Source organism: Tyto alba, unplaced genomic scaffold (genome assembly GCF_018691265.1).
Source record: "Tyto alba isolate M040663 unplaced genomic scaffold, T.alba_DEE_v4.0 Super-Scaffold_10, whole genome shotgun sequence".
NCBI lineage: Eukaryota > Metazoa > Chordata > Aves > Strigiformes > Tytonidae > Tyto > Tyto alba.
This window is the reverse complement of record NW_024881262.1, coordinates 29,844,296-29,869,432: the sequence shown is the minus strand read 5'-3', so window position 1 is coordinate 29,869,432 and position 25,137 is coordinate 29,844,296. Positions and strand designations below refer to the sequence as shown.

The window sequence follows — 25,137 nt, the reverse complement described above, 5'->3', positions numbered from 1 at the left end:
GCGGGGGCGGGAGGGGCGCGCGGCTCCCCCTGGCGGCGGCAGGCGGCTGCCAGTCCCCGGCGCGGCCCGGCGCGCGCGGATCCCCCCCGCCCGCCGCCCCGCCCCGCCCCGCCCCGCCCCGCCCCGCCCCGCCCCGCCCCGCCCCGCCCCGCCCCGCCCCGCCCCGGGAAGGACAGCTCGGTGGCGCGGGGCTGTTTGCGTTAAATACCACATTTATTTCGGAACCAAACAAGCCTCGCGTGCGCGTTGGACAGCCGGGACCCGAGGCGCCAGCCCCCAGGCACAGGGGCAGGAAGGGCCCGCGGGTGCCGCCATCGCCGGGCGGAACCAGAGGGCGTGAAGGGGCGGCCACCCTCCTCCGCAGGGCCCCCCCCCCCCCCCCCGGGCTGCCCGCTGGTGCTCGCCTGTCCTCCGCGCCACTGCTCCCCCATGACATGTCCCTTCTGATGGAGCTCACGGCCATGACTAAATCTTGGGTTTGCGTTCCTCATCCCGGGGCGGGGGGCTGTGGTGGCAGAGAGTACCGGTGGACAGGGGCCAGGGGGGCGTGCGGTGCTGCCGGGAGCGGAGTCGGTGAGATGGAAAGGGCGGCCGGGGATGCCCCACAGGGATGCTGCAGGCGTCCAGCGAGCAGCCATGTCTCCCGCCCCCCCCCGGTCCCCAGGGCGGCGGTCCCCAGCCGAGCCATCTGCTCTGCAGGTTTGCTGGCCTCAGGCACGCTGCGGCTCCGGCTGGAGGATGCCCGACCCGCGGCCACCCCTCGCCACCGGCACGGGCATCGCCGCCCGGCCGTGGCTGGTGAGCCCGTGTCTGGTCCCTGGCAGACACGGGCCCCGTCTCTGCCAGAAGCTGCCCTGGAAGAGCAACCCCTCTCCCCTGGGGCACCCAGTGTTTCCACCCCTAGCCTCTTCCACTGAAATGTGGGATAGTACCAACTACGTGCCCAGGGCACAGGAGCCGGGATGTCACATCTCGCCTCTCCCTCCATAAAGGGCACAAGTTGGCCTCGGGGTCTCTAAAATGGCTCACAGAGGGGAAAATAACCCAGTTTGATGGGGAGCTTGCCCTGGGCGGGCAAGCTGCCACCTGCCTGGGGAGCAGGGCTGGGAGGAGCAGCCCCACCGCAGCTTAGGGCTGGAGCGATGGGGTGAGATGACCAAGGAGCTGTGGCAAGGCCGGGCGGAACTGGCAGGGGCTCAGAAATGATTCCAAAACCTTTCCCGTGACCTGAAATCTGAGCTGAATGGCACCTGACGTGCAGCAAGGGGGTCCCTGCAAGCCTCTGCCCGCCTGCCACGTCCCTATCCATCCATGCCCCCCACAACACGAGTGTAACGAGGAGAAGACGGCACCACATCCAACATACACACCCACACACACACACCACAGACAGCGTGAGGAGGCGCGGCAGAGCCAAGGCGCAGCCGTGCTGTGCGAGGAAGGTCAGCTGCAAAGGCGTGACAGCGAAGCTGGGGGAGTGCCCGGGAGATGCATGGAGGAAGATGCTCACCCTCCTGCCCGGAGCTGTGCCGGATGCCGCCAGCCGCTTGGGAAGCCCCAAACAAAAGCATCCCCCCATGGGTGAGAGACTGGAGGAGGAGGAGAGGGAGAGCTGCTGCTGGGGGAGGTGGGAAGCAGTGATGGCTGGAGGAGAAGGTCTTTTTGGTGAAACCACCTCTGCTGCGGGAAGCCCCCTGAATTCACGTGCTGATGGAGGCAGGGTGGGAAAGAGGTGGGTGCTCGCTTCTGCAGCAAGGGAAGAGGACTGAGAAAACACCAGGTACAACAGTAAAAAGAAGCCCCATCTCCACCTCAACACACCCATGCCAGCCTCTCCCCTGCCCCTCCGACCTGCTTCAAGCCTGTCGTCCCGCCAGGAGGAGAAGGGATGTGACAGCCCTTTTGGGAAAGGGAAACGAGGATCCTATAGATTGGGAGGGTTGTTCCTAGCCTCAGCTCCTGGGGAACTTTCCCATGTGGCTTTGGAAGCAGCCACCTGAACCTCCACATTCCCTTGCAGGGATGGGAGCCTTGGCATCCTGTCCTAAGATGGGGGGGGGAATCCCTTTGGACAAGGCCCTCCCTGGGGCTCCCAGGCTGGGGTAGTGGAGGTGGTCTGTGTGCTTTTGGTTGGGAAGGACAGCCCTGCACGAGGTGACAGGCAGAGCCATCCCCAGAGCCCTCCTTTTCCCTCCAGCAGGACCAAGCTCCGAAGCGAGGTGACCCATCTGCATGGATGTGGTGCCCCAATCAGCCAAGACAGTGGGCTCCCCTCTCCCAGAGGTAGATGGGGCAGGTAGGAATTGCCTCCTTTGGGAAGACATGGTAGGCTGTCCAGCCACCGCTCAGGGGAGAAGTAGTTTAAGCTGCAGGGGGGACAAAGCAGAAGGTTGGGGAAGGGCAGGGAGGGAGGGTGAGAGCTCCGCTGCTGCTGGGCACATGCCAGGGATCTCCCAGGGAAGGCATCTCCAGGACCTGAGCCCACTGCCAAGGCTCTCCCCTGCCCGGGGGAGGCACTGTCCTAGGGCCAGGACCCAATTTATGGGATTTTTGTGACGTAAATAGAAATAAATACTTTATAAATATCATCTTAAACTACCGACACCTGATCTTACCCTACCATCTTTTGCAGAAACATCAATAAACTAGGAAATCCCCATACCTAAACTACCACTTTCCCTTTGCGTGGAGGCAATTCCTCCTGCTCTCACACCTCCGAGCTCTACCGCACTCCCACCTCTGTAGATCAAAGACCAGCTTTTAGCCAAAATCGCCCTCCTCACACCCTCCCCTCCGACAGGGACCTTTCTGGATCTTTACAGATGGCGTGACATGAAGGTCACCCATTGGGGGATGGGCAGAAGATGGCACACGCACAAGAAACCCTGCCCAGGCGGGTCCAGGCTTTTGCAGCTACGAACAGAAGTGAGTTTCCCCCGTGAAGGTGTGAATTGAGACAGATCCTTCCATGGAGCAGACAGCTGGGGCAGCAGATGGTGTGAGATCAGATGTTAACATGGGAATCTTGAGACAGAATCAGCTACCTTGATCCTGTTGGCGGATGGATGAGGCGGAGGGTGTTTTACAGGTTAGATTCTCATCTGGGCTGTTCTCCTTCTGGACAGCTTGGATCTGATTTGGAAAACAAGGGACAAAAGGTGTAAAGAGTTGTGGACAGGGAGAGGTGTGGTGCCTGGTGTTCAGTGTCCTAGCTCCAGGCTGATGCTTGAATCCAGCCAGAGCTGGAGGGACACAGGATTAACGTCTCTAGCCAGAGCGTTCAAATTTCTGTGCATTTACTTCTATTCCCCTAGTCCTGCCGCTTGAGGTGGCCTCAAGAACTTTGCGAGATGGTCTCGAGAACTTTACGGGATGCTCTCAAGAACAGTGAAGGGCCACTGTCCCTGCCAGCAGGGATGGATGTTGCTCTGAACTCAGCACACCACCACCTCTGTACCAGCCAGGATCTGGCCCTAGATTGAGGCTTTTAAGTGGGGAGGAGCTGAAATCAGGATTCATATGGTCCACGTTTTGCCAGCTGAGAGCCCGTCCAGGCACAGCTCTGTGCAAGAGGTGCTCCCCATGCCTGGCTGGGGGGACTACAGCAGGGAGAGCACTGGGAGCAGGGCAGTGAGCGCTCTCGGCTGCCTGCAGAGCCCCCCCCCACTGACAGCTTCCCTGCACCCCCTTCCCCCAGCTGCCCCTGGTACCTTATGGACCCAGCCAGGAGAGGGTTGAAGGCGTAGAGCCAGTCGTGCATGTCCTTGTCGCTGCTTGCCTGCAGCAGGATTCCCCGGTGCTCTGTGCACACCGCAAATGTGTTCGGGGTCTGCTGGGGGAGAGTCAGGACTGAGTCCCTTGCCCAAGGGGGGTGCACGGAACGGGACTGGCTCCCACTGCCCTACCTTGAGCATGGCCTGCTGGTCCTCACTGTACTCCACCTGGGCCTTGGAGAGGTTGAGTATGGCCCTCTCAACCGCGTCCTTGTCTGAGTTGTAGATGTAGACGTATGGGCGCCGGACCACCACGAAGCGTTTCACCCACCCGTTGGTGTGGGGCTCCAGGAAGTGCAGGTAGCCCTTTTTGGAGACGATGGGGCTGCAGAAGGGACTGAGGTCAGGGTGGGACACAGACCACTAGAAGGTGACAATGGTAGGGCATGGTCCCCCCCATCCCCATGGCACTCCCCTCGATGCCTGCCCCAGCCATTCCTACCTGACCCGGATCTCCTGGATGTCAGGCACCAGCAAACGCTGGGGCTCCTTCTCCTCCTCAGGCCGGCGGGCCGGGGACTTCTTCTGCTCTCCTACCACAGGCTCCAGTTCGGGGCTCTCTGCCCTGGAGGAGACCTGGGGGGGTCTGGGAAGGGTGGAGAGACTGAGGTGTAGGAAGAGTGATGGCTGGGGAACACCCATGGATCAGGACTACATCCCAGTGGTACAGCTATCCTGCTTGGAGGCTGCTGGGCTGTCACCCGAACCTCCTGGCCACCTCTTACCTGACCTCCACGGCATTGTAGCGTCCTTCCACCAGCGATGGGCAGGTCGAGGAGGGGGTGAGAGTGGTGACCCCAAGAGCTGGCATGGAGGGGTCTCTCATCAGGGTCACGGACATTTCAGACAGCTGTGGAGGAGTGGAGCTGTGGACTCAAGTTTTTGCCTGAAGCCAGGCACAGGCAGAGGACCAGGCATCTGCTCATACTGGGGGAGGCAAGTCTGGCCGGAAGGGTCCTCTCCTGGCACCGTCCTGACAGCCGGCAGCTCCAGGAACACCAGGGCAAGCGGAGGGAGCAGAGACCCCGGAGAAGGGGCCACTCGCGCCACGGTGCACACCTGGCCCTCGCCCAGCCAGTCCCCCCCGAGCCATGCGTCCCTCCCAGCCCAGCAGAGCCCGGGGCAGCAGCGGTACCTTGCTCTCACTGGCGCTAATGCAGACGTGGCTGTGGCTGTACTCCCTGTTGAAGGTATGTGTGAGCAGGCGCAAGCACTGCGGAGAGAGGAGGAGGACAGTGGGGCAGGAGGCAGCTTCCTCCACCCTCCTCCTCCCACTCCTCTCGGGCTTTCTCCTGCTGCAACCCCCTGTCGCACCATGGGAGCCCCTTCCTGGCTTCATTCCCACGAGCTGGGGGATGCTGCAGGACGGTACCTTCACGGCCAGCTCCTTCTGCCTCTCGCTGGGGGTCTCAGGGGGAGAGGTGTGGCTCTCAGGGGCCCCGTCAACAGAGAGCGGGGAGGAGACGCAGGAGGTGCTTCGGGACTCGGAGTCCTCGCTGGAGCAGGGGGACAGGGTCTCCAGGCCCAGGCGCTGGGTCATCTCCAGCTTCTCGCGCAGGAGCAGGTAGTGCCTTGTCTTCTCCACCTGGGCACAGGCAGCCAGGCTCAGGGGTAGCTCCTTGCCCCTGGCATCTTTTCAGGGACCTCACTTCCCAGGACCCGTTAATCCCATCTGTTCATTAGCTTCGGGTCTGCTGGGACCTGGCTAGCAGTGATGCACAGGAGAGCACCAGCACCACAGCCCCACTCCTGCCTCCTCTCACAACCAGAAGGGCTGAGACACCTGGGGTGGGGAATCCCACCAGCACTGGCAGGGTGAGGGGCTCAGCTGCAAATTGCATGGTCTCAGCCTGTTTCTAGCCCAGACCCTTACTTCTTGCAGGAGACTGAGTTTCTCCAGCTCCCACTGATGGTCAAGGATGAGGCTGTCACTGCGGGGCCGCCAGCCAGCCAGGTTCTCCTCTCCCCGCACGTAGGCTACAGAGGTGTCCAGCACACGCCGGCGCCGTCTCTGCATGCCTGTGGGGACAGACGCACAGCTGGGGGGGGGGGACAGACGCAGGGCCCCAACCCCAACCTCCGTGCCACGCCTCCCGGCCTCGTGGTGAGCACAAAGGCAGACGCGTGGCACCCACCTGGGCTGCCAGCATCGGCCACACGGCAGAGGCTGAGCTCGTAGACTCCTGTCACACGGTTGCTGCGTGCAAAGGAAGACAAGGCATTACCGGCTCTGCCCCATTCCCACGCCCCAGTTATTTCACCCAGGCTGCTGGGATGCCCCAGGAGGGCTCTAGTCCCTGAGTGATGGCTCTCCTCCTCCAGAAAGGCAGGAGCCTCCCAGTACCTCTCGGAGGCCCGCAGACTGCCGCTGCCGAAAAGGTTGCGGATGGAGCGGGAGGCAGGGAGCTTGGCATCCCGGGAGTAGAAAACCATGCAGAAGTCTTTGGTGATGACGGCGGGCTGAGTGCAGTTCTCCATCTGCAACAGGGCAGAGGCGGGGCGTCAGAGGGGCTGTGGTCAGTAGGTATCTCCCACCCCTGGTACCCAGTGGTTTCCACTCCCGGTGTCCCACAGGGCCGCCAAGCACCAGGTTGGATCCTGCACCCCATTAGCATTGGTGCCAGCTAAGGAGGGGTTCGTGCTGGATGCACCCCAACGGTGGGGGGGAAATACCAGACTTCGTCGCCGTTATAATGGCCCAAACTAAGGTCCTTGCCTCGATGTAGGCAGAAAGGGTGATGTAGATTTTCTCCCGGTATGGGGTCACACGGTTGAGCAGCAGTGAGTTGTGCATGGAGCTATCCCACGCTGTCTCAAACTGGTAGAAAGTCCTGCCGAAAAAAATAGCAGAGCCGGTAAAACAACCCTCCCAGAACCCCAGGTGAGTGAGCAAGGAGATGCCATTGTCCCCCCCTCCCAAGTGCTGTGGCAGGCCTGCAAGGACACACAGACATGCACACGCGGCGGGAACAGATGGGGACAGCCACTCCAGAGGACGCAGGCTCAACGCAAAGGGGGACAAGGCATGGCAGGAGGGGGGACGCGGCACCCTTGAAATGGCCAACGGACGGCGGGTTTTGGGGAGGAGGGACTGTGGGAGGAGTGGGAGCTCAGCTGGGGTGCAGGCAAGGCAGGGCAGGCTGGGAAGGCAAAGGGGGGCAAAGGAGGGTGCATGCCCCACCCCCTGTGCTCAGAGTGGGGGGCTGCAACCCCCAGCGCACCCAGGCCAGGTCCCCACCACCTAGCCTGGGGCACACAGCACCTCCCAGCCCCCACCAGGAGTGTCTGTCACCTTTTGGGTGATGATGGCCAGAAGGGAAAGGAGGGAGGATGCTCAGCACGGGGGGGGAGGTGCTGCCAGCCTGCCCCTGGCAGAGCAGCCCCCTGCCAGCCAGGTCCCCTTCCCCAGGGCTGCCCCTGTTTGCCAGCCCTGAGCCCCAGCAGGACCCGGGGACCACGTCTGGGTGGCTGGCTCCTGTCGAGCCGAGCGTCTCCCCCGGCTCTTGCTCTGCCCACATCACCAGGCCCACTCCTACCAGGCTGCCTCACTCCCCTCGCTGCGTTTTCCGTGGCTCCCAGGCTGGGAGCAGGAGCGGCGGACACCCGGCCCCACCCACACAGTGCCTGTGGGGTCCTGTAAGGATGGCGCAGCCACCCAGAGCAAGAGTGGCAACCACCCTCCTCGGGTCAAGCAATCAAAGGTGGGGAAAGCGGGAGGCAGCTCCGGTTCGAGAGCACGGGGGATCCCCGTTTCAGCCCCCACCCCGCTCCTGGGCTCCCTGCTGGGCCAGCCTTGGGGCCATGGGACAGTCACTCCCCAAAGCCACCCAGAGCTGCCGCAGCCCCAGATCCCGCCTGAGCATCCTCAGGAAGCCGTGGCTCAGCGATGTCTCGACGAGGACACTTCAGCATGTCCCCAAAGCAGCACCCAGGTGGCTGAGGAGCTCTTCTAAAGAGAGCCGGGGCAGTCAGAAGGAGTGGGGAGGAGCTCTCAGCTGCGATTGCCCCCGCATTGGAAGAAGAGGGAGAGCGACGCTTCCAGAAGGTGTATAAAATACATTAAAAAAACCCCACATGAGACAGAGCCAGGGCGAAGGATCACTTTGCAGACACAGGTCACTTGAGAATAGCGTGCTCCCCAGGGAGGAGGAGGAGAAGAGGAGCCTCAGGGGAGGGGAGGAAGAGCAAAAAGCAAAGGGAGGAGGCAAAGGAGAAAGAGAGAAAAGCAGGAGGGACCAGACCGAGCGGGTGCACGTGAAATACCTAGTGTCATTTCCAAACGAAATGCTATAAGTGAAAGGCGACCCAAGGACGAACACACACACGTACACACATAGAAAAACGAAAGGTCAGAAAGCATTGTTCATACGGGGCTGGCGCAGGAGCGGGGCCACGAGGAAGGGGGGCCCCTCTAGAGGGGACTCGCCCCATATTGGCACCACTGGCTGAAGGAACTCGCCTAGCTGGACCCTGAATCGTAGCCCAAAAGGACCTCGGCAAGGGCAGACAGAGCGAAAACCCTCTTGCTTGGGTGAAACCCCACTGCCTCCCACCTTTCTCACAGTCCAGCAGCTGGGAAGCGAGCAGGTGTGTGCTCCCCATCCCCTTAACTCTGCCCTCACTGCCATCCCAGGGCAAGGGGCTCCCGCCCAGTGTAGCTCCTCCGAGAAGGTGCTCGTCAGGAGTGGGGACCAGCTGTCCCATCGCCACCCCACGCAGCAGGAAATCATTTCTTGGCCCTTCCCCAGGTCCACAGAGAGAGAGCATCACTGTGCCGAGAGCCCACAGGCAATGCCAGTGCAAGCCCGTGTCTCCTGCAGCAGAGGGCTGGATCCCTGCTGGATCCATCCACCTGCACCCCAGGGCAGGACAGGGTGCTGCTGGAGGGACAGCTCTGCCCTTGGGCGTCTCTGAGCAGGACCAGTTGTAGGGAGGACGACCTCCTGGGCACAAAGCTGCAGAGCCCACCAGGAGACTCAGGAAACACCATCCCCTGTCTGCCAGATGCATCTCCCTCTTCTTCTGCCACGGAGCATGGTGGCTCCTGCCCAGAGGCTGGTGACAGCATCCGGACTGGGTGGCTCTCGGCCACAGGCAGCACTCCAGGCTCACCCAGCAGTCCCTGCTGAACACCCCCCTGCCCCCAAACAGCCACTCTCCCCACTACACGGGGGTATAACAGTCTGTGCCACGTATGGGTGTGCACATCCACCGTCACGCCTGCGTGCAGACACACACAGCCTGTATGCCACACCTACACCCACGAGACTACCATGCCATCATCACCAGGTGCCTGGGTGAGGGCTGGAAGCACCCTGAAGTCCCCGCCGTGGTCTCCACCAGCCCTGCAGCTAACCTAAGCGGCTCCAGGGGCTGAGCATTGGGCTGGGGCAGGAGGCAAAAAGGGGGTGGCAACGCTTGGTGCCAAATGCCAGAGATGGGAGAGCAGCGAAGTCAAAAAGCAAGAAGAAAACCCAAATCAGGCGATGGGGACGTGGGCGTGCGAGGGGAGCAGCAGCCAGCGAGAGCGCGGCCCAAACAAACAGCAAAAGGGGCCGAGTGAGCGAGAGGTGCCAGGGCAGGAGGGAGCAGGGATGGGGCGTGTGGAGGGATGGGGGCTGGATGTCCAAGTGCTGCCTCCGGAGGGAGGGAGTGAGCGCACCGAGGCGAGGGGGGAGAAAGAAAGAAGAGAGAGGAAGAAGGGGGTGGAAAAAAAACCAATGGAAACAAATAATACCTAGGCATATCCGAATCAAGAAACTGCCTGCGAAAACACAAAACAATCACATGGTTAGTGTGGGCTTGGATGGGTGGCAGCAGTGGAGAGAAGCAAGGGGGGGGGACCCTGGGCACTGCCCCCCACACCTCCTCCCTGTGCGCTCAATGCAGGGATGGATGGGTGTCAGGGAGGGAGCTGCACCGCTCCCCTGGTGTCCTCCTGGGTGGCTCCGGGGGACCGGGGAGGCTGGCGGAGGGGGAGCCAGGGCTGCTCTGGGTGATGGAGGCTGCAAGGCATAAGGCAGCAAAGCAGGGAGTGCAAGCAGCTGGGGAGGAGGGTGCAGTGGGCCCTGGCTCTGCCCACTGCCCTCCCTCTGCCCGTCCTTGCAGGCTGCAGGAGCCGAAGCATGCAGGATGGAAGCGGGGAGGGGGTTGCGGCAAGCGCCCCTTGGCATCCTGCCGGAAGCCGGCCGCCCCCTCCTCCCTCTGCCCAGCCCTGGGCATGCTCGACGGGATGGATACAGGACAGATACGGTGTACACGCTGGCCCTCAGCCCCCGTTCAGGGCTGGCCCTGAGGCACAGGCCCTCTGAGCGTGCAGGTGAGGCAGGCTCTTGCAAAACCCAAGCGCCTCATCTCCCCGCTTCTCTCCAGACCCCGAGCATCCCCCTAGCCCGAGCTGTTTCCTCTTGCCCTGCAGGACCTGCAGGGGTAAGGCAGGAGCAGGAGGCACATCCCTCCTGCCAGGCTACACTAGAGATGCTGAAGATCCGATCTGGCTGCACCTGGGACCAATCAGCCAGATCACAAATTGACATAACACAGCGCAGCCCCAGGAGCCCACGGATGCCACAGCCACCCAGCTCCCAGCAAAAACCACCTCAGCTCTGCCAGGCCGAGCACTCCTCGCCTGTCCGGCCTTGCTTTGTTGTCTCCATGGCTGTGCCAAAGTCTCCCGGTCCAACACTCGCACGCATACCCAACCCCATGATTCAGCTCCACCCGGGGGACTGCGTGCCTTTCACTCCACTGTGCCCAGGAGCTGCCCCGGGCGTGCTGCAGGCTGGCACCTCCCATCCAGACTTCTGTCATCCCTGCCAAAAGCACCCTGTCTTGGGACAGTGGTGACCCCAAAGAAAACAAGAGGAAAAGTGGTCCCTACTCCCCGTCAGGATGCTCCTACACCAGCAACTGCCACGCGCACAGCCCAGAACCGGTGTCACTGCTCCCATCGCTGCCAACAACTGTCCCCATCTTGTCACGGCTGCCCACACACACGCATTCTGGCCTGGGACTCCCTTCCAGTCCTGTCCCGAGTTTCTTCAGCAGCCCTGGTGCAGAGGAGAGCTCTGCCCTCCACACCCACCGCTCGATGCCGATACCACCTCAGGACCCATCCAGGGAGATGTCAGAGATAAAAAACCTCTGGCCCTGCTGGTCCCACACCCCTGCCAAACCCAGGGCAGGACACAGCCTCCCGGGACAGGCGTGAAGGGGCAGGCATCCCCAAAGTCACCTGGCAGTTACGGGAGACGGCTTTCCTGCGTCACCCCTGCACAGACAGGGACCGGCCATGGGAATCAAGTGGCCTTTCCAGCCAGTTTGCTGGGACATGGGACAAACAGCCCTTCACGGCAGGTCCCCTCCAGCCACAGGGTCAGTACATCCTCCCAGCACCAGCACTGACTCTGTGCCAGGCGGTCACAGTCACCACTGGAGAGCAGAACCCCCACCCAAATTCCCTGTAGTGCCAAAGCCCAGCGCAGAGAGGCCTCAGGGAGGAGGAAGAGGAAGGGGGCTGGTGGCCCTGAACCCTAAGAACCTCTGCGGCTCCAGAAAATCCCCCCTGAGATAGCAACGGGTCAGCAGGACCCTGTGGAGGGTCTGAGAACCCCTCCAGGGGAGAGAGGGTCACCCCACGCCCCCCTTCCCAGCCCTCACCACAGCGAGGGAAGAGCAAGAGAAGAAGTGGCACGCACCGGTCATCCTGGGAGGGGTGGATGTACCCGGAGGAGAGGATGTTCAGGGACAGGATGTTGGGGTCAATGAGCGACTCGTCCGCTTCTGGTGTGTTTCGGATCCGACCTGCAAGTGCAGCACAGGCACACTGCTCAGGCAACAGGCAGTGGCCCTGTGGGGGTCCCCATGAAGGGCAGGGACAGCCCACCAGCAGCCCCCCATCACAGGCAGTAGCCGCCTTGGCACTCGGCTCTGGAGGTCCTGGTCCAGCTCCTGCACGCAGCGGCCGGGACCAAGGCATCCTGCCCACGGGGCATCCCAGTGTCGCCTGTTGGGCAGCCACCACTTTGCTGTCGCAGGGTGGGAGGGGAGATGAGGCATAAAGCCCCACATGGGAACATGGGCAAGAAACATCCTGAGAGGATGCTCGGGAGCTCAGCGAGCCGGGGATTGCTCACAGCCCACCCAACCTGGCTCAGCTTACCCACAACCAGCTCCCGCACTTCCTTCCAGCGGATGAGGCTGCCCGTTTCGTGCACCAAGGTGACAGTGATTCTCCTCTGGATGCCCTGAGACCCACAAGGCCAGAGAGGAGGGTCAGTGGTTAACACAGCTCCCAGCAGGAGCCAGAGCTGCAATGGCATCTCGGGGAGGGAGTACCTGGTGGAGCAGAAAGGTCCCGTGGCATGGCATGCCTCCACGGTGGTCCACAACGGCAGGGATGTAGCTGGAAGAGAGGATCGCGGTGTGACACAGAGCCCCGACAGCCTGTCCAGAGGTGCTGAGCACTAGACAAATCACCACGCTGCCTCCCCCTCCTTCCTGCTCCCCTCGCCAGCAGGACTTACTCGCCATTGGCCTCCAGCTCACAGATCTCGAAGAAGACCATCAGGTCGTACTTGCACTGGCACGGGCCGGCGCTGGGCCGAGTCATGGTGCTCAGCTTCGTCGCAGGCACTGCAGCGAGTCGGAAAGACAGCTTAAAGGGTGTGCTTGCCACTGATGTTTGGAGTGAGGAACATGACGGCAGGCAGGGTAAGAGCAGAGCAGGCAGGGAGACATGGAAGTGGCAGCAAGGCAGGAGCGGGACAGCCCCGTCCCGGGGAGCTGGCGTGCCTTCTCCCATGCCCAGTGCAGAGCAGCAAGAGCCTCAGGATGTGGCCAACCTCACCCACCCCCGAGATGCGCGCCCTGAGCCTGCAGCCCTGGCAAGGGCACGTCCCAGACCATGCAGCACCGCTCCGGGGGCCGCTCAGGGGCAGCTGGAGAGAGGCTCCCCCGGTGCTGGTGTGGGGGTTACACAGCAAACCACGGCACTCAGCCAAAACCCAGCAACTCAGGTCTTTGCGGCCAGAGCACAGCAGGGACCCCGCAGCGCCCGTGGGATGGTGGGGCCGGGTGGCCACCTGAGCCACCACGGGTGGGTAGGCTCCTCCCTGCCACTCCGCAGGAGGTGAGAAGGGGGCTTTGCGTCAACCAGGTGCTGTGGGAATGGGTGCCAAGGGCTTTTGGGTGCTCTGGCCCGCTACACATTTTGTGGTGCCCCTGGGGTCCTAACTGGTCCCCCTGGGGAAGGGGACCCTGCACCCAGAACAGGGACCACGGCGGGGCAGAGAAGCAGGAAGCCAGATCCACTACCTGGTTTGGAGAGCGGCATCACACGGGGGAAGTGGCGCCGTGACGGCCTCAGCGGGCTGCAGAGAGAACCAGCTCGGTTAAAGCACCCACAGGGACGCTCAAACCTGGTCAACCCTACCTACACCCTGAGGCCCAGCCCTCCCGTCACCTGCCCCCTCCCTTTCTCTGGGTCCCCAGGAAGCCAGCTGCACTGGGTGCCCCCGTGGCACCCAGGGGCCGGGGGTGGCCCAGCATGCACCCACCTCAGAACATCCTTGCAAAGGGGTGGGAAGGGGTGCTGCTGGTAGTGTCCAAAGACTTCAAATACAATCGGCTGGCTCTTGATGTATTCAATGAAGGATTTGGTCACCTCCACAGCGATCTGGAAGAGAAAGAGCTGTTGATGCTGCAGTTTAGCTGGGAAAGGGATGCAGCCAGCAACAGCACTGGGGAAGCGGGAGGGTGCAAGCCTGTGCGATCCCCTGCCCCCCTCACCCACTCCCTTCCACGTGGCCTGGGGATGTTCTCCCCACCAAGACCACTGCCATGAAATCTCAGCCTTTTTGGGTGGAGAGCAGTGGCTTTTGCTCTTTCCCCCACACATCCACCTTGTCTAAGGTTTGCTTAGCTGGGCGGCTGGGGCGGGCTGGGAAAGCCAGGAGGAAGCCGGTTCCCCGGGGAGAAGATCCAGCCAATGGCCCCACGGAGACCCTGGCAGCCATGGGGGTGACAGGGGTCTGGGCAGGGGAGGGCTACGCACGTTTTGGACGTGATAGAAGCCCAGCGGTGGGCCCCGTCCCGTGTTCTTCAAGGGCTCTGTCGAGAAGGCCTCGTCATGGCGATGGATGAAGCTGTGGAGGGAAGGAAGCTGGCTCAGGGTCTGAGGGAGCGGGACATGCCAGAGCAGGGAGGGGAGAGAGGGCAGGGGCCAGGGAGAAGAGCCCGCACCCCCCAGGGCAGCCACCCACACCCTGGGCTGGCACAGGACCCCCCCTGAAGCCAACGGGAGCCTCTCCCTGCTTTTCGCCAGCAACCAAAGTGCACGGGCTCATCCCACAGCCATCGGCTTTGCCCCCCGATCTGTGAAAGGCTCAGAGGTGGGGGGGGCTGAGGCTCTCCAATGTTCTCTGCCAGCCCCACGGCAATGGCCAGAGCACAGTGGGAGATGTGAGGCCGGGGAGCACGGGGCGGGGGGGGCTCACTTGAACTGGCAGAAGATGTCTGCATATTCTGCAGAGATGCTGGAGGCTTGCAGGACCGTCACACGGAAAGTAAAGATGCTGCCCAGCTTCAGGTGGTCCAGAGCTGTCTCCAGTGGCCCATCTGGCGTAGGCTTCTCCGGGCTGTCCAGGAGGAGGTCTTCTGGGGTCACTGCCGGGAGGGGACGGTCATTAGCGAGGCATGGGGGTCATCCCCCTGGGTGTCCACCAGCAGCCCCGCACTGCGGCAGGGGGCTTTTTTGATGCTTGGGTGGGTGCAGGAGGCTGGGTGCCAGGGCAGGGGGGGGGCTGCTCCCCAACTGCTTGTTAGCACCCTCTCACCTGCGCAGGTGTTGTTGTTGACTTCGTCAGCGGAGGGACCCATATCGCTGACCTGCCCCTGGCCTTCGACAATGCGCAGCTCCTCCTGGGAGGTCCCCGAGCGAGACATCCCCACAGCTGGGCACGACTCCGACTGGAACTGCACCGGGAGTAGGGATTAGGAATGCCGGTGGTCCCCGAGGCGGGCCATCGCTGCCACCACACCAAGCAGCTTTCCCCTCCCACCCCATGGCAGCCCTCCCCGGGACACGGGCAAGAGCAGGGTGCATCCGTGGGTGCCGGGGAGGGCTGGGCTGCTGTGGGTGGACTGGGAGCACGGTCCCTTCAGTGTGCTGCCCGCACCTCTGGGAGCCCAGTGGTCCCGGGGGGGGGGGGGGGCATAGCTGCGGCAAGCAGGGGTCTGCAGTCCCCAGGCACCCACCAAAAGCCAGCTGCCACCATACCTTCTCAAAGTGCTGGTCGTCAAAGGATATCTTGGCCGTCCCCGACTGCCGCACGCCGGAGCCGTAGTCGGGGGCTTCCTCATCCGCTGGAGGAGGGATGGGGGTGAGCTGGTGCGGGGGGAACAGGGCATGCCAGGGGCACGTTGGGGTGGGGGGGGGGGGTGGGGGAGCGTCCCCCTCCTACCTGAGATGGCCTGAACGGCCACGCGCAGGAAGCCCTTCACCTCGCCCTTCTCACTGACGATGGCCACGCGGTGGACCAGGGGCACGGGGTAGAGGAGGTTGCTCAGGTAGACGAAGGCCCTGCCAGAGGTGGGGGGGGGGGGTGGGGTGGGGGGAGAGGTGGTGGGGAAGAACACACACAACACGGGGGGGGGAGCGGTCACTGCTCCCACCCGCGGGTCGCCAGGCGCGGGTGGCACGGCCGGCGGCGGCCGGGATCCCAGGTCAACCGCTCACGGCGCGACCGCAGCGCTGCAAAGCAAAACTAAAGAGAAGGCAGCCAGGGCCAGCCGAGAGGGGCGGGGAGCGGGCGGGCAGCGTGCCGCGGCAGCACCCCGAAGCAGATGGGGCTCGCGTACCTCTCCGGCTGTCACCTCCGTGGCGGGCGGGGAGGGGAGGGGGGGGCTGCGCTGGTGCCACTGTGAAGCTGGGAGAGAAGAGGGCCTTCTCTGCAGCGGAGAGCCGGAGGACTAGGGCAGGAGGTGGTGCAACACGACTTGGGGGGCAGCTGCGGAGTCACCGTGGGGGGAGACAAGGGCAAGGCGGGGGGGGGGAAGGGAGGGTGACAAGGGAGGTAGAGGCCAGCAGGAGCACAGGAGGGGAGAGGAGGAGGTCCTAGCCGGAGGCCAGAAGCCTCCAGAGATGAACCTGCCGGGGTGGTCCTGGCCCTGGTTCTGCCTGCGGTGTCGCAGGTGGAATTGCCCAGTTGGGAGGGAAGGCTGCACGGCGTGGCTGGCAGCACCGGCGGCGTGTGTGTCCCCCTGCCCCATCCCGTCGCACGCATGGCTTCGGGCTGCCGGGCCGCCTGCAAGCACGTCACAGGGACGGCACAGCCGGCTTCTCCCCCTGGGCAAGAAAGGAGCTGCCCGCTCCCCGTGAGACACGTCTGAGCCTCCCCGCTGTCCTCTGCGGCATCCAGGTCCCCGACATTACTGCGGCAAGGCGCCGCGCCGGGGTTCAGCCCGATGGCCACACCACGTCTCTGTCTGCCGGCAGCTCTCACCAGGCCACACCTCCCTATTTCTCAAGCGTTTTGCCTCCTCTTGCTGCCTTCCTGAACCTCGCTGCTGGCTGGGTGGCCATTTGATGCTCCTCCCGGCCCTGTGGTGATGGCGATGCCGGTGCGCTGTGCTCTCAGCGGTGACGAGTCACCTCCGCAGCCTTTGGCACCCAGCTCCCTGCCGAGCGGTACAAACCACCCTTGCCTGCAGGGCAGCACTGCTCCCAGCAAGAGGGGATGCAGGGTGCCCGGCACCCCTCCCCGCGGAGCCCACCAGCATATTGGCATGCCGCATCTTCGAGCGTTGTGGGACAGGACGGTGCTGGGGCCAGCCAGGACACTTCTGCTTTGGGAGGCTCCCGTGAGAGTCGCATCTCCAGGTGGCTGGCAGTGCTGCTCACGATGTCTCAAACTCACAGGCATCTTTGCAAACATCCAAAAGGCACCCAAAAGTGCCCAGGGGGCTCTTGCAGGAGGCCCCAGCCCCACACTTGCAGCCCAAGCCCCGAAGTCCAGAGGTTCCCCCTGCCCTGGTGGCTCCTATTGACCTTCAAGTGCTGCTCGAGGCTTTTTCCACCCAAGGCATCTCCAAGGACTCAAGTTACAGAAGCAAAGGTGATGCCCCGTCACTGTCACTGTCTCTGTCTCACCCCATCTCTTCTTGAAGGCCACCAGGGCCAAGTGGCTGGACCATGCCAGGGCTTTCCGGAGGAACCACGTGCTCGCGGCAGAGCCCTGCGACCATGGGGAGGTCTTGAAAGCATGGGGATCTGGGTGCGCCCGCCCGCCCGAAATTGCAGGGCAGCTGGTGTTGAAGCCAAGGGGGTGGAAGGGGAGGAAAGAGGAAGAGGGAGGGGGTGGGCGGGCGGGGAAGATGGGGACAAGTGTGTCACTAGAGGAAGGAGGGCAGGGACACTAACCACAAGATTGGTGAGGTGCAAAGATGGCATGCTCAGACCAAAGAAAAGCCTTTCCAAAGGAAGACGAAAGTGAAATAACCCCAATTTTTGCTAAAGCTTTGGAGAGATAGAGCCAGCAGCTAAAAAAAAAAAAAACAAAAACAAAAAAAAACAACCCAAAAAACTAAAAAAAAAAAAAAAAACAACCAAACCAACTAAAAAAAAAAATCAAAAAACCTAACAAAAAAAAAAGGAAAAAAATTCAAAGACAAGGATCCAATCATAAACCAATCCAAGCACACTTCGCAAGAAATGTGGCTGGCGGAGCTGCTGCGCGGGGAGCCAAACCCAGGGCAGACTGAAAAGAAGTCGGAAGGCACCTAGCTCCAGTGAGCGTGCCCCTGGCACAGAGCGGGGCCACTGCCACAGGCGTTTTGTTTTTTTTTGAGGTGCCCCTGAGCATTTTGGGGTTTTTTTGATGTTTGGTTTGTTTTGTTTCTTCAAATAAGGAAAAAAAAAAAAAAAAAAAGGGAAGAACCCAGCTCTTTCGGTCTGAGGCTGCAGGACTCTTACCCCACCTCCGCCCTCTCTGCCTGCACTGCTCCCCCACTTTCCCATCTCGCTACCTGCACTCTGCTTGGCAGGGATAAGCCTGGCTCCAGCACACGGAGGAAGAAGAGCTCCAGCTCCACCTCTCGGGGCAGCTTCGGCGGAGAGAGGTTCACCGACATGAGCCCCTTTGGCTCCTGCCTGGGGCAGAGGCTCCAGGACCAGCTCTGGGCACACATCCCCTTGGGAAAAACCCGGAACAGAGCTGGAAGCACTGCATCCCGTTTCGGGGATGGGTGGATTGATACCAGGTTTGGCGGCACAGCCGGTTTTGCAGTGGCTGCTGGGTTTCCCCCAGACCAAGACTGATGGAGCCCAGAGAGGCATCCTGGCCAACAGGCATGAGAAATCGAAGCTCCTGTCCTCGGTGGAAGCCAAGGGGGAGTTGGAGCCTGCACCTAGGTCCCTGCAACCTCCCCGAGCATCTCCTGCGCCAAGCCGGCACGGTTGGCCCCAAGACAAGCACTGAGCACAGGTAGCGAGAGAAAACACCACTTGTTGCAGAGCCCTCCTCTCCCTCCTGCGCCCAGCTCTGCCCTCGCTCCTCTCAGCCTCGTGTCCCCCCCCCCCCCAACCTCTGGGGGACATCCAAGCCTCCACGACTGGGGGGAGCTCGCGCTGGCCGACGCAGCTGGGACTGCCAAGCCAGTGCCAGGGGCACGCGTGGTTTTGAAGTGCCTGCGTGTCCCCAGCCAGCGGCACCACAGGGGGTCACCCCAAGCCGGGTGGGAGGTGGCCCTCCCTGGGACAGAAATGCCCAGGACCGAGACCCCCACGCAGCTCCCCTGGCTCCTTCGGTGCCAGAGATGGGGCAGAGCTCCCCTTCTCCAGGGCCGCCCCGAAGGGGGGACTTACCTAAAGGGTCTCCGGCAGGGCCGTTGCTGTCCACCTTCCCCTGCTATCCCTACGGCCGCTGTGCCCACCACAGCCCAGCCTCGGTGGATACCTCACGGCCACGCCGGGCGCCCTGGGCTCAGCCACAATCCCAGCCGGCCGGCTTCCCCTTGCACCTCTGGGACGCCCCGGAGGTGGGAGTTGTGTCCGAAAGCAGTTCCCTCATGCGAAAGAGCTAGTTCCTTCCCGGCATGCTCTCCTAAAACCTCACCAACCTTCCTACTAAACTGAACAGGGGGGAGCGGTCGTAAAACGGATCCCGGCCATCACACAGCGGGCACTCCGGAAAGATGTCTTCCTCCAGGTCCTCCGCCTCCTCCTCCTCCTCCTCCTCCTCCTCCTCCTGCCCCTGGTGCTGCTCGTCAGCAGGCTCGGTGATGTCGGAGTCGGGGTTCGAGAAGGTAGGGGAGGGGGTGAGATCAGCCATGCGCTCGCTCATGCATGTGTTGAAAAGAGGAGAGCTGTTGCAGCCAGAGATATCTGAACTAAGGTTAGTACAACAAGATAGAAGACAGGTTAACACCAGCTGTTTCAAACAGAGAGAGCAAGAATAGGAATTTTGCTTTTCTGGGGGGGTTGTTTGTTTTTTTTTCTCTCGGTTAGGTTTTTGGGTGGGTTTTTTTTCTGCTTAAACCAAGGTATGTCGGGAAATAAAGACCTGCCCATCCGGTGCATCTCTAAAGGAAGCTACCAACAGCCACCAGCTATAGAGGGCAGAGAAGAGTGACCCAAAGAACTGTTGCAAATGGTGGGAATTCCCCTCGCTGGTTTTGCAGGCAACACAGGGACGGAGCGGGCAGCACGAGGCTTGCTGCCACCCCCGCCACCAAAGGGAATCTCTCCACGTGCCGTGGCATAGTGCGGGGTGTTGGGGGTGTGGGGGGGGGGGGGGCGACGCCTCCATGGCAGGTGTGGCTGGTTGGGCCATGCAGCTCAAACCCCCTGCCCACCGGGGCAGAGCCCTTCCTCCGGGGCGGCCCGTCCCTGTCGCCAGCGCCGCGCCCTGCCAACCGGCGTGCAGGAAGCGCACGGAGACACGCAACACGTACTGTACAGACGGACGCTCGGACACCGACGCGTGCACATGGACGCGTGCCTGCCGGGTTGGGGGGGGGTGGAGGGCGTGCCGGCACGGGCGCTCGGCCTGCTGCAGCCCCCCCCCCCCCCCCCCCCCACCTCCCGCCAGCGCCAAGCCAGCAGCCCGTGCCTCCCAGCACTGTGCTGCGGTGGGCAGCGGGAGCGCTGCCAGCGGCTCGCAGAACCCTTGGGGTCCCGGCAGCCAGCGTGGAGGAGAGCCATTACAGGCAAGAAGGGCTCTGACCGGCGCCAGCGGGGCAGCCCCGGGGAGACGAACGCCCTGCGCAGAGCGGAGCAGGCAGCGCTTCCTCCCGCAGGGCTGCCTGCAGGTCCCAGCCATGCTTAGAAGGAGCCAAAGCGCTCACCTGCCCACCAGCCTGAACCAGGGGAAGCGGTCATAGAAAGGATCTCCGCCGGTCACCACGTTGTCGCAGTCCTCGATGACGCTAGAAGGCACTTCTGCTGCACGGTCGTACATTTCACGCATCAGGTCCAGGCGTTGCCTGCGGGCAGAGGGGGGACGTGGCGGGCAGTGGTGAGAAACCTGGCTGAGGCTGGCCCTGCCCTACCTGGCGCGGGCATTGCTCACCCACCTCAGCTTCTCCAGGGTCCAGTAATGTGTCGCCCCGTTCTTCTGGTCCTGCACCTCCACGGCCACGATGGTCCGGGGGAACGGCCGCTTCTCCCGGTCCTTGGCGGCATCGGGAGGCAGTAGGTCAGGAGGGAGAGGTGAGTACAGTGTGTCCGTGAGGAGCACAAACTGGAACTGGACCTGAGGAGGGGCAGAGGGGGATGGTGAGCTGCCCAGAAGGACAGCGGGCTCCATGCGGTGCCTTCGGCAACTCCCTCCTCAGCACTTCCCTGGCTGCCCACACTTCTGGCCTCTGCCCTGCCTGCCGCAGTAAGCCGGAGAGGAGCCCCAGGCACCCACCTTCTTCTTCAGCTCCACACTGATGGCATTGGCTTCCTTCAGAAAGATGGCATTGCCCCAGAGCAGGTCACGGAGAGAGGTGAACTGGTACCATTTCCACTTCCTAAAGGCCCAGAGGGCCAGCTCGAACTCCCGCTCTGTCCACTGCACTGTGGGGACAGAGGGACAGTCATCCCACCACCAGGAGGGAGGATATTGGTGCAGAGGTGCCCAGGGGACCCACGGTCCACTCTTCTTGCTCCCACAGAGAGCATCAAAACCCCGCGATGGCACCCAGCCCTCACCTTCATCCTCGGGTTCTTCCTCTTCTTCATTTGCCTCAGGGTAATACCTAGAGTCCATCTGCTTCTGCAAAGCCTCCAGTTTGCTCTCATAGTCCTGGGGGGAGCAGGCAGAGGGACGATGCAATCCACGAGGTGTGACCTTCTTCCATCCTGCCACATAGCACATCCCCACCCCTGCCACAGCAACCCAGCCCCCTCCCTCCTCTGGATCCATGTTTATGGGGACAACCCCACAAACAACAGGTTTGCCCTTGTTCTTAAGGCACACAGAGCCACCCCACGCAAACACCTGACAGGACTCAGTCATGCCTGGTTACCCTGAGACGGAGTCAGGTCCTGGCCACCTACCAGCCTCTGCTGCTCAAGAAGGTAATTCGCCTCCTCCCGCTCCCTCCGGTACTGGTCCTCCAGTTCCTGGAGCCTGGGAGGAATGGGGAAGGAGAGGATGACCAACCTGGAGGCGGATACCCAGCTCCCCATTGCCTCAGCCCCCGTGCCCTCACCGCTGCTCCATCTCCTGCTTCATGTCGATGCCCTGCTTCTCCAGCAGCTCTCTTTGGGCGAAAGCCCAGTCCACAGGCTCGGCAGGGGTCTCAGTGCAGGGGGTCCGCTCCCGCTCCTGCCGAGCCTGCTCGGGGTGATTGAAGCGGAAGACGTGGCTCTTCCCCATGATGATGCGGTTTCCTACAGGGGTGCAGGTGGGGCAGGGGGAAAGGGTGCGGGATTAACGAGGGACAACCAGCAGGGCGCCCACTGGATGGAGAGAGGCGGGTTAGAGCAGCGCTGGCACGCCGGCTCCAGGGACCCACCTGAGCGCAGGATGCTGGGCTCCGTCACCTTTTTGCCATTCACGTAGGTGTCGGCGCCTTCACAGGGCTCCAGGGTCACTATTACTGCAGAGTGGGTGGGAGCGGAAGAGAGGGAGTGAAGGTAAGATGGAAGCAGAGGGATAAATCCTGCAGCTCCCACGCCACTCCTCTTGCAGCCTCGGAAAGGGAGAGCTGCCCCAGCTGGCACCCCAGGCACAGAGTGGGGACACACCAGGGTACCCACCGGCAGCACTCACTCCCTGGGCAATCAACATGGCTTGGCCAACCTCGTGTTAATCAGAGCAGTCCCAAGGACTAAAGGCAGCTGGAGACTGGACATGAGAGGAGATCAGAGCCTCCAGCATGCGTCTCCAGCCTCCTCAGGCTCGTCTACCAAAGCCCTTTCAACCCCAGAGTCCTGCTGGTTTGCAGGCTGGGCTCTGCTCCGCATCTTGGGTGGGGAAATTGTCTAGAGACTGCTCTTCCCTCCCGCCCAGATCTCCCCTGCTTGCCTCACTGCAGCAGCTTCCATGTGCCTTGCACGAGGTTCCCTCACAGCTATAGTTTGCTCTGGAAGCATGGAGAGGCCGTGGCCATGCAGAAGTGCCCCACTAGTCTGGGGAGGGCAGGACCTTCGGCTGGGGGCAGGTGCTGGGGACATGCAGAGGGAGTGGGGTCCCCAGGGAGGTGGAGCCCCTCCAGACAAGGAATACCTTCACCACCGGTTTTGGTGTCGCTGCGGAAAAGGCAGTGCTCTTCCTTAATGAAGTGCCCACTGAGAACGATGTCCTGCCTCTTCTCTGCATCTTCCCGCCCAACCCTGCCGGGGTGAAATACAGCTCGATCCTTCCTCAGAGCAGCCCCTCCTTGGGTTCCCCCCCTCCCCCCGCCAAAACCATCCTTGGGGCTAACAGGATCAGCCCTTGGTGCACAGCAGGACCAACGTCCCTAATGAGATTGCCAGGCAAATACATTTTTCCCACACAGATACAGCACTTTGGGGATACCCCAGGAACGGTGCCCAGCCCGGGGACAGCTGTTACCCCACTGCCCACCCGGGCAAGTCAGGCACTGAGATATGGGCCAGGCTCCCTCTGCTCCACGGTACCTGGCCCTCACCTTGTTATCCCGTCCTTGATGTAGTAGAGAAGGCACTCGGACATGAGTGGGTCCTCGTTCAGGTTGACCAAGTGGGGTGTCTAGGAGAGACGATCAAGAAGTCACCCCAGTGCGCCCAGCCCACCTAGGCGCCGAGGGAAGCTCCCAAGGGAGGTGGGATCTCAGCAGCACCTCAGGCTGCCCCCTGCGTGTGGATGGGCTCCCCTGCCCTCGCCTGTAGCTCCAGAACAACATGCCCAGGCAGGTACTTTTCAAGGGAACTGCAGAGAACTGAGCAGCCAGGATGAGGATGACCTGTCTCCACAGGCCTCCTTGCTTTCCTCCGCAAAGGGTTGAGCCCTGGGCACCCTTCCCCTGGCTGCCTTTGCAAATTCATATTGCAAACAGGCCCAACACAGAGACGAACACTTCCCATGGGGAGTCCCTGATACAGCTTAGCATCTCCTGGGCGGGACCTGGCTCACCTGTTCTACAATGCCACAGGCCCTCGCCTCGCCCTAGCCTCCAGCTCCACCCCGGACAGCGTAGCTGAGGCAGAGACACATCCCATGCAGTGGCTGGTTTAGGATGAGAGGAACTGAAAGTGCCTGTTTTCCTCCACTGATGGTGCAAGGACAGATGAAGCACTCAAAGGAGGAGATCCCAGACCAGAGGTTCAATCAAAAGTAGGGGAGATCTGAAGCCACATCTCCAGGCTGAATTTCACTCCCTGGTCTCCTTCCTAACAGTTCCCTTACATCACTTTCTTCCCCTGGGTCACAAGCCACTTTGTTCTTGATGAGAGGGAAGTTTCTCCCCTGGACGCAGGCCTCTCTGGCTGCAACTAGCTTATCTCACCCTGTAGCAAGCTGCTGTGATTGCACCTTCAGGCAGCAGGCAAAGTCCCAGGAATATCAGTAGGTGAAGTTCTGAGTTTCCCAGAAGGAAGAATAGACACTGAGAAATGTCTTATCGGCCCAGTGACACCCAGCATGCAGAGGTTTCCCCCCTCACAACAACATTACAAGCCCTGGCTGATAGGAGAGACTCACTCCAAATAGCGCAGGAGAACTGGAGGTCAAGGGAAACACAGGCTCTTCTCCATGGTGGCCGGCAGGAATAAGTTGGCTGTAACATTTAACCTCAGGACCCTCTAGGCAGACACCCAGCCCCAGGGCTGGGACTCATTCAGCTTGCAGGTTTTGTCCAGATTTGCAAGGCTGGCTCGCAGGAGGCAGATATTCTACCTTCCACTGAGCTCTGTGGAGATGTAACCACCCCAGCAATGGCATGCAGCCAGACAACACAGTCCTGCCTTGTTTTGCCCTTAATGAAATGGGATTTTGCACACTATGGATGTTAACTTTCCTCACCAGCCACCAGAGAAATCAGAGGAATTTCCACCCACCAGATAACTGAAGAGCAAGGAGGCACCAAGACCACCACAGCAATTCCCACCTCTAAGACCAACCTGCTTTGGGGAATGAACCCCCACGCTTTCTATGCAAAGGTCTGGGGTCCTAACAGGCAGTGGCTGAGGCAAGAATGAGAAACAAAGATGATGGTGTAGGTATCTGTCCTAAGGGCCCTGCCGAGGCACGCAAGGGGAAGGTCCCAAAGCCTTCATCATCAAGTGTCACCACCTCAGCTGGGGACACACACATCTACTAAGACTTTTGGCCAGGGCAGCTCTCAGAGCATCCCTCGGCACGGCAGGAGAGCCGAGTGAGCGCAGCCTGGTCCTGCCGGCACGTGCCTGCACCTCGGCAGCCTGCGCTGCTCCGCGGGCTTGAGGGGGTTGGGGCTGTAAGCTGGACAAACAAGGGGCAGCAATGTGCTGTAACGTGCTCACCAGGGTTCGCTGGCACACAAACTCTTTGGAGCACTGCCAGTGTTTACTTAGAAAATACTTTCCAGGATGCTATAAGCAATAAAGAGTAGGCAGTGTTTCTGCACCCACATTTCTGAGTGAGGACTTGCCAGTTTCAGGGGCAGCAATTTCAAATACCCCAAAGCATGGATTTTTATAAGCTGGCACTGAAGTCCAACACGGCAATCGTCAGATGAATGGGGACACATCCAGGCAGTGGGGGCTGGATGTTTAGCCGTGTGTTTCTACCAATGTTCGTACCCAGCAGGGTCAACACTGGGATTTCCCCTGTCGGTTTCAGAACCAAGAAAAGGCTAGTGTAGTATTTGGGGATGGCTGGCTGTAACAGTGCAGGTTAGAAGGAAGCTGTGGGGCTACAACCCAGCCCTCGTT

The 25,137-nt window shown here is 61.6% G+C and overlaps 1 protein-coding gene across 33 annotated transcripts in view; it reads right to left on the bottom strand.

The window, feature by feature from the left end:
- Nucleotides 1-194: 194 nt before the first annotated feature.
- Nucleotides 195-25,137, bottom strand: part of KIF1A (kinesin family member 1A) — a 42,412-nt gene continuing 17,469 nt past the window's right edge. For 6 of the 33 annotated variants that reach the window (XM_042794415.1, XM_042794423.1, XM_042794407.1 and 3 more), the window contains 34 exons: nucleotides 22,896-22,975; nucleotides 22,490-22,596; nucleotides 21,777-21,860; nucleotides 21,471-21,651; nucleotides 21,316-21,388; nucleotides 20,968-21,061; nucleotides 20,684-20,832; nucleotides 20,346-20,524; nucleotides 20,118-20,255; nucleotides 18,891-19,160; nucleotides 15,236-15,354; nucleotides 15,052-15,137; nucleotides 14,609-14,747; nucleotides 14,270-14,438; nucleotides 13,828-13,918; nucleotides 13,331-13,449; nucleotides 13,089-13,144; nucleotides 12,299-12,407; nucleotides 12,111-12,177; nucleotides 11,935-12,019; nucleotides 11,471-11,576; nucleotides 9,511-9,537; nucleotides 8,037-8,060; nucleotides 6,490-6,604; nucleotides 6,118-6,251; nucleotides 5,909-5,970; nucleotides 5,647-5,792; nucleotides 5,146-5,358; nucleotides 4,909-4,986; nucleotides 4,499-4,623; nucleotides 4,216-4,359; nucleotides 3,906-4,098; nucleotides 3,711-3,832; nucleotides 195-3,132 (listed from right to left, as the gene is read on the bottom strand). In XM_042794415.1, the coding sequence (XP_042650349.1) occupies nucleotides 3,090-3,132; nucleotides 3,711-3,832; nucleotides 3,906-4,098; nucleotides 4,216-4,359; nucleotides 4,499-4,623; nucleotides 4,909-4,986; nucleotides 5,146-5,358; nucleotides 5,647-5,792; nucleotides 5,909-5,970; nucleotides 6,118-6,251; nucleotides 6,490-6,604; nucleotides 8,037-8,060; nucleotides 9,511-9,537; nucleotides 11,471-11,576; nucleotides 11,935-12,019; nucleotides 12,111-12,177; nucleotides 12,299-12,407; nucleotides 13,089-13,144; nucleotides 13,331-13,449; nucleotides 13,828-13,918; nucleotides 14,270-14,438; nucleotides 14,609-14,747; nucleotides 15,052-15,137; nucleotides 15,236-15,354; nucleotides 18,891-19,160; nucleotides 20,118-20,255; nucleotides 20,346-20,524; nucleotides 20,684-20,832; nucleotides 20,968-21,061; nucleotides 21,316-21,388; nucleotides 21,471-21,651; nucleotides 21,777-21,860; nucleotides 22,490-22,596; nucleotides 22,896-22,975 (3,927 nt within the window). In that variant the 3' untranslated portion in view covers nucleotides 195-3,089. The remainder of the gene's footprint in view (nucleotides 3,133-3,710; nucleotides 3,833-3,905; nucleotides 4,099-4,215; nucleotides 4,360-4,498; nucleotides 4,624-4,908; nucleotides 4,987-5,145; nucleotides 5,359-5,646; nucleotides 5,793-5,908; nucleotides 5,971-6,117; nucleotides 6,252-6,489; nucleotides 6,605-8,036; nucleotides 8,061-9,510; nucleotides 9,538-11,470; nucleotides 11,577-11,934; nucleotides 12,020-12,110; nucleotides 12,178-12,298; nucleotides 12,408-13,088; nucleotides 13,145-13,330; nucleotides 13,450-13,827; nucleotides 13,919-14,269; nucleotides 14,439-14,608; nucleotides 14,748-15,051; nucleotides 15,138-15,235; nucleotides 15,355-18,890; nucleotides 19,161-20,117; nucleotides 20,256-20,345; nucleotides 20,525-20,683; nucleotides 20,833-20,967; nucleotides 21,062-21,315; nucleotides 21,389-21,470; nucleotides 21,652-21,776; nucleotides 21,861-22,489; nucleotides 22,597-22,895; nucleotides 22,976-25,137) is intronic. The other 27 variants (XM_042794525.1, XM_042794554.1, XM_042794548.1 and 24 more) reach the window with 14 other exon arrangements.